Source organism: Dendrobates tinctorius, unplaced genomic scaffold (genome assembly GCF_039654945.1).
Source record: "Dendrobates tinctorius isolate UK_male_01 unplaced genomic scaffold, ASM3965494v1 ptg000045l, whole genome shotgun sequence".
Lineage (NCBI taxonomy): Eukaryota > Metazoa > Chordata > Amphibia > Anura > Dendrobatidae > Dendrobates > Dendrobates tinctorius.
The window spans coordinates 190001-203369 of record NW_027361713.1 but is presented as its reverse complement, the minus strand read 5'-3'; the positions used below and the strand labels follow the sequence as shown (position 1 = coordinate 203369).

General features: G+C 45.9%; 1 protein-coding gene across 2 annotated transcripts in view; it reads right to left on the bottom strand.

Moving 5' to 3' along the window:
• The window catches only part of MYO19 (myosin XIX), a 338653-nt gene that overhangs the window by 139022 nt on the left and 186262 nt on the right, over positions 1 to 13369 (bottom strand). For both annotated transcript variants that reach the window (XM_073575566.1, XM_073575565.1), the window contains exon 11: positions 406 to 519. In XM_073575566.1, coding sequence (XP_073431667.1) covers positions 406 to 519 — 114 coding nt within the window. The remainder of the gene's footprint in view (positions 1 to 405; positions 520 to 13369) is intronic.

The window sequence follows — 13369 nt, the reverse complement described above, 5'->3', positions numbered from 1 at the left end:
CGGTTTGAAAAAAAAATATTTTTGCATCATCATATTCTGAAAGCCTAAGGTTTCTGCCAGCAAAGCTCTGCGAGGGATAGTTATTTTGAATGACCAGATATAGCTTTCATTCGTACCTTTTTGTCGTGCATATGACTTTTAGATCACATTTTATTGCACCTTTTGGAATTTGGAATGTATAAAACCAGCATTTTTTTTTCCTTTTCATATACCGTTCATGATTGGGAATAATTGGAAAGTTAATTTGAATCATTGGATTGAGAAAATAATGACAATATGAAATGTATACAGTTCTTGCATTTTTTATGTGCAAAATTAGCAAAAACTAAATCATTTTTTTCTGCACTATATACTAAGACCGTTACCTTTTTATATGTTTCCATAAAAAGTTTTATAATTACTTACCTCATTCAGCAATGAAAAAATACTAACTGGACTCCCTTCGATAAGTTCCACACAGCGCTTATTGTCTTGGTAGCTGATAAAAGACCATTCAAGGCCTTCTGATGCATATTCATCCTTTAAACATGACAAAACATAGATTTTCAGACTAAAAATACTTATTAATCAGTAAAACATGTCATAGATACAAGACCACAAACATATTAAGTACCAGCTCCCAGAAAACGACATACTATTCCAAAATGGCTCCTAAACACCTAAATATGAGCTGCACAACAATCATTTTGACCTAATGGTACAGCATGGTTTTTACCAGTGCTAAAGGACATGCAGGTGAATTTATTGACAAGGCTCCAATGCAAATTGTAAAGGGCATAAATGTATCTTAAAGAAAATCTGTGAGCAGGTTTTTGCTACCAGAGGGGAGCATAATGTAGGGGCAAGAGACCCGAATTCCAGTGATGTATCCCTTACTAGGCAGAATGTTATTGTGTCAATAAAATTAGCCTTTTATGAGCAGGAGATTATCCCTACAGTTCTAGTTGTCTGGATGCCATGTAATTCTCCTGCCCAAGGTAACTGCACCCCTGGTACTGATTAGCAGCCTTCTTTCTAAGCACAGTATACAAAGAAAATGCCAAGCTATAGTGTGGGCAAGGTTATACAAAGATCAGCATTCAGAAAACTGGTAGATCTGCTGCAGAGAAACCAGTGATGTTATCAAAACGATAGCATGCGGATCAATGATAGAGCAGCTTGATGTAGGGTCAGAGACCTGATTCCAGTGCTCTAAGATTAGGTAGCAAAATCCTGGTGACAATTTCTTTTAAATAACAAAATTATAATGTTCTGACCCGAGCTCTTCAGATTTTGGAAGCAACAGCCTTGGTTTTACAAAAATATAGAGTACAGGAAAACAGGAAAGAAATTCCAAGTGCAGTGCAATTCCACAACTGTTTTTTGGTGGCTTTTAATTTACCATGTTCACTAACTAAACTGACCTGCCATTATGATTTTCCAGGTCATTATGAGTTCAAACACTTTTTTATTTATGTGGTGAAAAAAAAAATCCAAAGTTTGTAACAAAAAATGGAGCCATTTTCCAAGACCTGTAGCATCTTTATTTTTTGCTGATGTGACAGCTCTCCACGGGAGATCGTCGTGGGACAATCGTTATTAATGGGATTACGTCGGACACAGGGAGTATATTGTTTTATTTTTTTAATTTTTTTTTTTTTCAGGTGAGCGAGGGCTTCGGGGATTAGCAGAATATGGTAGGTATGTACTATATGTGTACTGTATGTGTTTTTTATATTCAACACATTAGCCGGATGATGGGACTACTACTGTCCTGGCTAATGGTGTCACTGTAGCAGGCATAGCTGGATGGGACTAGTAGTCCCATCGGACGATGCCTGCACATACACTGACACACACACACAGCCCCCCCACACAGATTCACTCAGACACCGGCACGCACACTACACGCAGACCCCCACACACACTATACACACACACTTCCCTCCTCTCGATCTGCAGCGATTCTAGCACTCACATCACAGGAAATCCGCAGATCTTTTTTACATTTGCGGTTTTGCTGCGGATGTGCCTGATTCAATGCAAATCAATGGGTGCAGAAACGCTGCAGATAAGCACAAAGAATTGACATGCTGCGGAAAATAAAACACTGCAAATCTGCACTTTTTTCTACAGCATGTGCACAACAAAAGTCCATTTCCCATAGATTAACATTGGCTGTGCACTTCACTGCAGATTTGATGTGAATCTGTGTGTCCAAAAATGCTGCGGATCCGCATCTAAATCTGCAACGTGTGCACACAGCCTTACTGGCGATTTTATCTTGCAGTTTTTTAAGTTGTCTTTGTTGCTTTCTGCCATCTGTCTTTCAATTCTTCCTTCTCCCACCCTACACTCTTCATAGACTTCTATAGGCAGCAACTTTTTATCTGATCCCTCAATGATATTAAAATCTGTCTTCATTAAAGACAGATTTGAGCAGCAAAGTCATACAAGGTGTCTAATAAGTTGAAAAAGAGGCATTTTACTTTCATTACTAAGTTTTATTTCTTCATTTGTACTAATGTTTTTTTTTCCTATAAACAGGAAGAAAAAAATATGCACCATCCTGATGTTACATATAAGAGTAAATAAAAACACTAATGCACTGTGGATAGAATCTATCAAGAATGTGCTATTGAAGAAATGTTAGGCTGTGGAGATTACCAACTGGAAGACAAAAAACAATTGTCAATTGTACCAGGAAAACTTGTTAAGGAACCTTTAAAAACTGTATAATTGTATCATTTTCCTTGTGTTCTTCTGTGACCCTGTCGTACTGGTTTTTCACACTTTATCACAAAAACAATGGTGATCAGCAGCATCCTAATTATCTGAATTTTACTAGAAGACTACTTGCTGTCAATTATGGACAATAAATGGATCAGTCTCTCAAAAATGCATTGCAACTGGGGTGTGGAAGCCACATATATGACCAAAGATCCGTAGGATATAACAAAAATCCTTTATTAGATAGTTATGACACAGGACGGGATACATGAAGAAAACATGCAAATTACAAGCAAAAAAGTGCAGCAGTGCAGCGAGGATGCGTCAACCTGACGGCTTCTGTCATTATTCTGCTAGGTTCTTTAGCCAAGTTATGATCATTATAAGTTCTCTTAGCAAATATGTAACTGGAAAAAGGGGAGAGCAGTGGTAACTCAATCCACTTTAGTGATGTCACAGCCTTCAAGTATAAGTTACTGACAGTCAGCCCAACCCAGAGTTACTGCCTGGGAGCTGTTGCAGCAAGACCCTCCATTAGAGTTGAGCGACTTTTGTTTTTTTAGGGTCGCGTTTCGTTTCGTGAAACCCGACTTTTCCAAAAGTCGGGTCGAGCAAGATCGTCCGATTATAGGGAAAAGTCGGGGTCGTACCGAAACCCGAAACCCAATGTAAGTCAATGGGGAATAAAAGTCGGCACTGAGAGGAGGACAGGAAACACACCAACAGTGCCCATTTGAATGCCAAAAGCATCAATTCTTCTTACTTAAGCTTGTCAACCTTAATTAACTTCATAATACAAGTTACGCACTGAAAAATGGGGGTTATTTGGCTACAGTTGTGGGGGGGGGGAGGGCTGGCTCCAGGTTTTCATGTGCCCTGGGCGAAAGAGCGCCCCTTTAACACATACCACAACTCATCATGCTCCGATACGGCAGAGAAATAGCGGTATAGTACAATGAAAAATACTTCACTTTTTACATCTCATGACGAGGCCCATCTATTTCTCCATACAGAATCATTGGTCCCATATAATGTTTGAAACAGTATATGATGAGCTCCACATAATGCTACAGTATATGTTGGTCCCCATGGATGAAGCTCCACTGTCTTATGGGCCCAAATAATGCTCCAAACATAATGGGCCCCATTTCTAATGCTCTAGTGTATAATGGGCCCTGTAAATGCTGCTCCAGTGTCTGATGTCCACCTTTGGAATGTTCCAGTGTATGGTGGGCCCCATCTATCATTCTCCAGAGTATAGTGCTCCCCAAAAATTGCTGTCCCAACATTGAAAACAATCAAATAAGTCTCCTCGCTAGGGAATCCCTGTACTTGTCTGGACTCCTTGTCGTCCCCATCTTCCATCTCACTGCACAGTATTTCAACTTTGCAAGTGCTGTGATCCTGAGCAAGCAGGGGGGGCCCACTCGTTGGCGACGGCACTGGCAAAGGGCCACTGATAGTACGGTGGTGTGTCTGATGGCGGGTGGGCCGAACCTGCACTTTCATCTGCAGCTTCCTCTTCCAGCTTCCTACCGTGTAAGATGGAACTGTATATGGGAAGGGTAACCTGAGTTTCATCAGGGTCAGATTCAGGCAGTGTAGCGTGCGAGGGGAATGTAGTGGTCTGGGTCAATGTACCAGCAGATTCATCGAGCAGTGGCTGGGCATCAGTGCACTTGTGTCGCCCCCAGGAGTACGGTCGCCACAGTGGCATTACCTTCTTCCTAGGGAGTGTGATGTCATGCTTGGGAGCAACGAACGATCTCTCTAGCAGGTTAACTGATTGGGCGGCGTTATTCCCACGAGTCATGACCCTCCAAACAGCGTTCATGAAGGCAAAGTGTTTGTTTTACGTGGGCAGTATGGTTGCAAAGCTGAACCTTAAAGGAATGTCCAGAAGGGCACCACCAGGAGTGGAGCCTACGGTTAAATTCGACTCCACCTGGGAAACCTCAACCATGCCAGCTACAGAACAGATGCACACATTGCAAGCTTAATTCCGTTAACGAACGAGACTCCGTCATGCCCCGCGGTCCGAGTCCGGCTTACTAGAGGGACACGTGAGGCTCTGGCACATGAGATTGGCCAATAACTGGTGTGTCATGCCCTTAAATGTCCGTGGCTGCATGTGCGCTACACTGAAAAGGCCAGCATTGGCGCTTACAGGTGCAGATAACCCGCTGAACAACGTTAGTGATGGGGATCATTGATTACAATTATTACCCGGGAACAATGATTTCCCAGTAAGTGCAGGTCAACCGCAGTTCCGGAATTAGGCCTAACCGTCATTCCTGAAAAAATGAAAAACTTACGTATGCAAACCACAGGTGCTGTAGCTTGCTTAACAGCTCGCCAGCCGTTCTCAAGCCCAGTATGGATTACACGTGATTGCACAAAGGTGAGAAAGGGTACCGTATCCCCAGATAACATGTATGGATAGCGTACACATTCAAAATATATGTCTATACATCAGGAGGCAGGCTCAGACGGTGTTAGGCCCAGTATGGATTGCACGTGATTGCACAAAGGTTAGAAAGGGTACCGTATCCCCAGATAACATGTATGGATAGCGTACACATTCAAAATATATGTCTATACATCAGGAGGCAGGCTCAGACGGTGTTAGGCCCAGTATGGATTGCATGTGATTGCGCAAAGGTTAGAAAGGGTACCGTATCCCCAGATAACATGTATGGATAGCGTACACATTCAAAATATATGTCTATACATCAGGAGGCAGGCTCAGACGGTGTTAGGCCCAGTATGGATTGCACGTGATTGCACAAAGGTTAGAAAGGGTACCGTATCCCCAGATAACATGTATGGATAGCGTACACATTCAAAATATATGTCTATACATCAGGAGGCAGGCTCAGACGTGTTAGGCCCAGTATGGATTGCACGTGATTGCACAAAGGTTAGAAAGGGTACCGTATCCCCAGATAACATGTATGGATAGCGTACACATTCAAAATACATGTCTATACATCAGGAGGCAGGCTCAGACGGTGTTAGGCCCAGTATGGATTGCACGTGATTGCACAAAGGTGAGAAAGGGTACCGTATCCCCAGATAACATGTATGGATAGTGTACACATTCAAAATATATGTCTATACATCAGGAGGCAGGCTCAGACGGTGTTAGGCCCAGTATGGATTGCATCTATTGCACAAAGGTGAGAAAGGGTACCGTATCCCCAGATAACATGTATGGATAGCGTACACATTCAAAATATATGTCTATACATCAGGAGGCAGGCTCAGACGGTGTTAGGCCCAGTATGGATTGCACGTGATTGCACAAAGGTTAGAAAGGGTACCGTATCCCCAGATAACATGTATGGATAGCGTACACATTCAAAATATATGTCTATACATCAGGAGGCAGGCTCAAACGGTGTCAGGCACAGTATGGATTTGACGGCCCAGACTACACAGCGGAGGAGCAGGGAGAGGTAAAGATTGCAAATGCTGGGGCCCTGCCCAAGCAAGGGGGGCCCACTCGTGGGCGTCGGTACTGGCACTGGGCCCCTCATAGTACGGCGGTGTGTCTGACGGCGGGTGTGCACCACCACCGTCAGAGACACTTGATTGCACTATGAGGGACCCTGTGCCAGTGCCCGCGCCCAAGAGTCGGCCTACCCACCTGTCCAGGGCAACGGCACTCGCACGGTGTCGTGCGCTAGGTGGTGACCCCGGCCATGGGGGGGGAGGCAGCACAGTTAGGGAGTTTTAGAAAGTGGCATATGTTGATGTTGGACATTCAGCTGATGCAAAAGGTGAAATAGGTCAAGTCCCAGGAAGAGGTGGACCAAAGCAAGCCATTTTTCTGTCACCCTATGTGTCATCAGGGGAAGGTGGGACAAAATCCTTGGAAACCCATGCGTGGTTCATTTTAATGAAGGTTAGATCATCCACATTTTGGGTTGACAGACGGGTCCTTTTTTCTGTCAGGATTGATCCAGCTGCACTGAAGACTCTTTCCGATAGCACACTTGCAGCTGGGCAAGCGAGCTCCTGTAAGGCATATTGTGCCAATTCAGGCCAGGTGTCCAGTTTAGCGGCCCAATAGTCAAAGGGGAATGACCTGTGTGGGAGAACATCGATATGGGAGGAAAAGTAGTTTGTAACCATAGTTGACAACTGCTGTCTCCTGTCACTTTCCATCGATGCAGTATTACCAGTTGTGTGAGCGGTACTTGAAAAATCAGTCCACAACATTGTCATGAAACCCCTGTCTCCAACGCCACTTCTGCTGTGTGCACCACGAACACCTCTGCCAAGCTGACCCTGGCCCGTACGGCTCGTGTGAGAACCATCACCGCTGCTGTGTGCTGGGAATGCCTCAAGTAACCGATTTACCAGAGTTGCTTGTTTATTAGCCAATATTAGGTCAAGGTTCTCCTGTGGCATGATGTTTTGTAATTTGCCTTTATAGCGTGGATCCAGGATGCTGGCCAACCAGTAGTCGTCATCGTTCAGCATTTTGGCAATGCGGGGGTCCCTTTTTAGGATCTGCAAGGCATAATCTGACATGTGGGCCAATGTTCCCGGTGTCAATGATGCACTGCGAGTGCTGGTTGGAGGAGCACTTTCTGGCAAATCCACATCCCTCCAGTCACGCACAAACCCTGTACCAGACCTTGCCACGCCAACATTTTCACTTGCCCCACGAGATGCATCCTCCTCCCCTAAGTAATCATCCCCATCATCCTCCTCCTCCTCTTCTTCCTCCACCTCGTCCAGGAGAGGTCCCTGAGCAGACAATGGCTGAATGTCATCAAGGATTCCCTCCTCCTCTTCCTCCTCATCAACATTGGCTGCAGAAGCCTGCTCCTTAAGGTGCGTCAAAGTTTGCATGAGCAGACGCATAAGTGGGATGCTCATGCTTAGGATGGCGTCGTCTGCGCTTACCAGCCGTGTGCATTCCTCAAAACACTGAAGGACTTTACAGAGGTCTTTCAGCTTCGACCACTGCACACCTGTCAACTCCATGTCTGCTCTCAAAGTGCCTGGCCGTGTATCCTCCCACAAATGCATTATGGCCTGCCTCTGCTCGCACAGCCGCTCCACCATGTGCAGGGTGGAGTTCCACCTTGTTGCAATGTCGATAATGAGGCGGTGGTTGGGAAGGTGGAGCAATCGCTGCAGCTTCTGCATACGAACGGAGTGTACATGCGACCGGCGGATGTGCGCGCACAGTCTTCGCACCTTCTGGAGCAGGGCTGTTAACTCCGGATAATTTTTGAGGAAGCACTGCACCACCAGGTTCAAGGTGTGAGCCAAGCAAGGTATGTAGCTGAGTTTTGAAAGGGCTATGGCTGCCACGAAATTACGGCCGTTATCACTAACTACCTTGCCTGCCTCAAGATGTACACTGCCCAGCCATGACTCAGTTTGTCGCTTCAAGTACTCGGCCAGCACCTCGGCGGTGTGTCTGTCGACCAAACACATCATCTGCAACACAGGCTGCTGACGCTTTCCACTAGCTGCTCGATAGGGGGACACCTTGTGTGCAACAGTGGCAGCTGCAGATGGAATGCTCGTACGACTGCGCTCTGTGGACGAGCTTTCGCTTCTGGAGGAGGAGGATCGAACGCCTACAAATAACTGTTTCCTATACCGTGGGCTAGGCAGCACTGTCCCACCACCGCTGTCCCCTGTGGACCCTGCATCCACCACATTAACCCAGTGCGCAGTGATGGACACGTAACGGCCCTGGCCATGCCGACTGGACCATGCATCAGTTGTGAGGTGCACCTTTCCGCTCACTGACTGCTTGAGTGCATGGACAATGCGGTCTTTCACATGATGGTGGAGGGCTGGGATGGCTTTGCGAGAGAAGAAGTGGCGACTGGGTAGGTCATAGCATGGTACTGCATAGGCCATGAGTTCGCGGAAAGCTGCGCTTTCCACCAACCGAAAGGGCATCATCTCAAACGAGATTAGTTTGGCAATGTGGGCGTTCAAACCCAGTGTACGCGGATGAGAGACTGAGTACTTTCTTGACCTACTCATAGTGTCTGGGAGGGTGAGCTGGACTTGAGAGCTGCATATGGTGGAAGTAGCGGTGGACAGGGCGGACTGAGAGAGGGTTGATGATGGTGATGGAGTTGGTGTTCTTTCTGATGGCCTAGAATCAGTCTTTCGTTGATATAACAGTGGGATTCCCTGACTGCTCTGGCCTTGCAACTACACCTCAACATTTGCTGCTGTGCTAACCGGTGGGCTTACAGTGGGGGAAACAATGTAGCGTTGCTGACTACCTTCGTTGTGATCAGTTGCACATGTGGCACTTGAGGTTTGGTGTTGTGTCCACGCTTGCAAGTGCATGGTTTTTAAATGTCTAAGCATGCAACTGGTATTCAAATTTTTCAGATTTTTCCCTCGGCTAAAGGTCTTTGCGCACTTCTTACAGATAACCTTGGCCTGATCATGAGGATTTTGTTCAAAAAAGTGCCACACTGCACTCTTCCTACTTTTGCAGACATTTTGTGGCCTAGCACGCTGTGATCTTTTGACCCTCTGGACAAGCTGTCCAGCAACTCTTTTGATTTTTGGAACCTGTCTTTGGAGTGCTCCGGGCCTGCCAGATAACAGCTGTTGCGATGTCGATGTCTGCTGTGGATGCTCCTCATCTGAGCTATTGGAAGCAACACCCTCTTCCCCCAATGGATGCCAATCTGGTTCAACAACTGGGTCATCCATCACCTCCTCTTCAATGTCATGTGCACCTTCCTCTGTGTCACCGTGTATGGTGGCATAGTGTGCGGGAAGGGGCACATGAGTCTCCTCAGGGTCAGAATCTGGCTCTGTACACTGCAAGGACAATGTAGTGCTCTGAGTGAATGTACCAGCAGAATCATCCATCAGCAGCTGTGCATCAGTGCACTCCATGTCAGATTCATCTTGGCCTGGGTAATTCACCATTTGACTTGATAATCCAGGCATGGTATGTGAAAACAGCTCCATGGAGTAATCAGTAGTATGGCCTGCGTCATCCTTCAATCTTGGTTGGGGTGAAGGACAGAAGGAAAGGTGTGGTTCATGAACATGAGCCTCCAATGACGACTCAGTGCTTTTACTTTTTACAACTGAAGAAGAGGAGGCGATAGAGCTGGAGGCTGAGTCAGCAATGTAAGACAAAACTTTTTCCTGATGCTCTGGCTTTAAAAGCGGTTTGCCAACTCCTAGAAAACTAAGCCTTCGAAGCCTTATGGAGCCAGACGATGACGCAGGCTCAACACCTCCTGCATTCGGTCCTATTTTGCTCTTGCCACTACCATCAGATCCACCACCAACACCATCATTACCAGCTGCCAACCCCCGCCCAATTCCATGGCCTCTTCCACCAGCCTTCCTCATTTTTGGTAGAAATGTAGACAAAATCCAACAAACTATATAGTAATGTAAAACAAGGTACAAGGTGTCTATAGGACAGGGGAGATTTTGAATTTCTGCTCACATTAGTGGACACTGGACACTTTTGGATTGTGTGAGGCCCACTGAATATCTGAGCGCTATGTCACAGGCTCGATGGCACAGCTGTGACCAAAGTGACTAGAGGATAAGTGAGATTTTGAATTTCTGCAGACACTTGTGGACACTGGACACTTTTGGATTGTGTGAGGCCCACTGAATATCTGAGCGCTATGTCACAGGCTCGATGGCACATCTGTGACCAAAGTGACTAGAGGATAAGTGAGATTTTGAATTTGTGCAGACACTTGTGGACACTGGACACTTTTGGATTGTGTGAGGCCCACTGAATATCTGAGCGCTATGTCACAGGCTCGATGGCACAGCTGTGACCAAAGTGACTAGAGGATAAGTGAGATTTTGAATTTCTGCAGACACTTGTGGACACTGGACACTTTTGGATTGTGTGAGGCCCACTGAATATCTGAGCGCTATGTCACAGGCTCGATGGCAGAGCTGTGACCAAAGTGACTAGAGGATAAGTGAGATTTTGAATTTCTGCTCACACTAGTGGACACTGGACACTTTTGGATTGTGTGAGGCCCACTGAATATCTGAGCGCTATGTCACAGGCTCGATGGCACAGCTGTGACCAAAGTGACTAGAGGAAAAGTGAGATTTTGAATTTCTGCAGACACTTGTGGACACTGGACACTTTTGGATTGTGTGAGGCCCACTGAATATCTGAGTGCTATGTCACAGGCTCGATGGCACAGCTGTGACCAAAGTGACTAGAGGATAAGTGAGATTTTGAATTTCTGCTCACACTAGTGGACACTGGACACTTTTGGATTGTGTGAGGCCCACTGAATATCTGAGCGCTATGTCACAGCCTCGATGGCACAGCTGTGACCAAAGTGACTAGAGGATAAGTGAGATTTTGAATTTCTGCAGACACTTGTGGACACTGGACACTTTTGGATTGTGTGAGGCCCACTGAATATCTGAGCGCTATGTCACAGGCTCGATGGCACAGCTGTGACCAAAGTGACTAGAGGATAAGTGAGATTTTGAATTTCTGCAGACACTTGTGGACACTGGACACTTTTGGATTGTGTGAGGCCCACTGAATATCTGAGCGCTATGTCACAGGTTCGATGGCACAGCTGTGACCAAAGTGACTAGAGGATAAGTGATATTTTGAATTTCTGCAGACACTTGTGGACACTGGACACTTTTGGATTGTGTGAGGCCCACTGAATATCTGAGCGCTATGTCACAGGCTCGATGGCACAGCTGTGACCAAAGTGACTAGAGGATAAGTGAGATTTTGAATTTCTGCAGACACTTGTGGACACTGGACACTTTTGGATTGTGTGAGGCCCACTGAATATCTGAGCGCTATGTCACAGGCTCGATGGCAGAGCTGTGACCAAAGTGACTAGAGGATAAGTGAGATTTTGAATTTCTGCAGACACTGGACACTTTTGGATTGTGTGAGGCCCACTGAATATCTGAGCGCTATGTCACAGGCTCAATGGCACAGCTGTGACCTTAGTGACTAGAGGATAAGGGAGATTTTGAATTTCTGCAGACACTTGTGGACACTGGACACTTTTGGATTGTGTGAGGCCCACTGAATATCACAGCGCTATGTCACAGGCAGAAATTGGCTAGTGTATCACAAACTACAAGGTGTATGTAGAATTGGGCAGAGTAGGAATCTCCCTAGAGTGCAGGTCTGAAAGAACGGAACATGTCCTCGACTTATTCTCACAGAGTGACACAGATAGCTTCACTGTGGCTGTGATAACAGCCGTTACACGGTACTGTGTGAGGAGCGTACACCGCTGTATGGTGTGAAAAAATGCACGCTCAGTACCTCAGCAGGACAAAAAAAAAAATTGGGATTGCTTTTAAAAAAGCAGTTTGCAGCTCAGTATCTCAGCAGGACAAAAAAAAAAATTGGGATTGCTTTTAAAAAAGCAGTTTGCAGAGCAGTGGGTAAACAGCAATGCAGCTGTCAGGAAGCCTTAGAAGGCAGCCCAACAACCAACACCACTGATACACCACAATATAGCCTCCCCTTGCACTGCACACACAGTGACTGGTGTGTTGTACAGGCACAATCGCTAGCAGCAGAAGCAGTTTTTTTTTCTTCTTCCCTGCCTAACACTCTCCCTACAGAATCAGCAGCAACCTCTCCCTATGCTAAGATCGGCAGAAGTAAGATGGCGGTCGACGTGCACGCCCTTTTATACCCTCTGTGACGCCCACCAAAGCAAGCCAATCACTTGCATGCCCTTCTGAAAGATGGTGGTGACCCGTGCCTATGTCATCACGTTGCCCACAGTGTCCGTGGATCCTGATTGGCTGAAAAAGAGCACAAAACAGACTTTTGAAACGCGACTTTGGCGCGTAAGTCGCCGACCTCGTGGCCGACCTCATCCTAGGGTCGGGTTTCGTTTCATGAAACCCGACTTTGCCAAAAGTCGGCGACTTTTGAAATTTTTCGACCCGTTTCGCTCAACTCTACCCTCCATGCATTTTGATGTGTCACCCCTCCCCCGCAAGCATGGTTAGCCTGGACTGATCTAAGCAACATGTAAATGTTTTTCTTCTTTAACCCTGTTTTTTTGTAATTGCTTTGTACATACTTTAAATGTCTCATATTGTAAAGTCTTTTTATACCTTCTGTAAACACTGCCTACCTTTCTGGAGTAAAATATAAAATTACTAGTCGTTCTCTATGCTCTATAACGAATTGCACATGCCTGTAGTTGATTACGCTACTAATTTGGGTTAGCTTTGGACCCTCTTTAATTAATTATTATTAAATAAGAAATCAGAGCTGGTGGAGGCAAAGTGTGTTCTGGGCTAGGTGGGTACCGCTGGCAGTGACGGAACGGGTTTTATAAGCTCTTGTCTGGCTGCGGCTAGGATTAATTATAATTCTCTCACTGCAGCATGCCTGATAGCCAGTCCACAGTAAGCGTCCCATCCGGTGACCAAATATTCTAGGTGCAGTTCCCTGACTGACCTGGGGGTAAAGGGGGAGCCGAAGAGCTGCAAGTTCCAAAGCGGAACCAGAAAGTGGGATATACATAAATCTTTTGCAGACATATTATTGCAGCAGTGGGATAACTACAATAAGCCCTTGCGGTAAATTGATAGGGCAATAGCCTTGTTTGTGTTTTCGTCACATCGTTGACAGCGGTGGGATAACTAAGATAAGCCC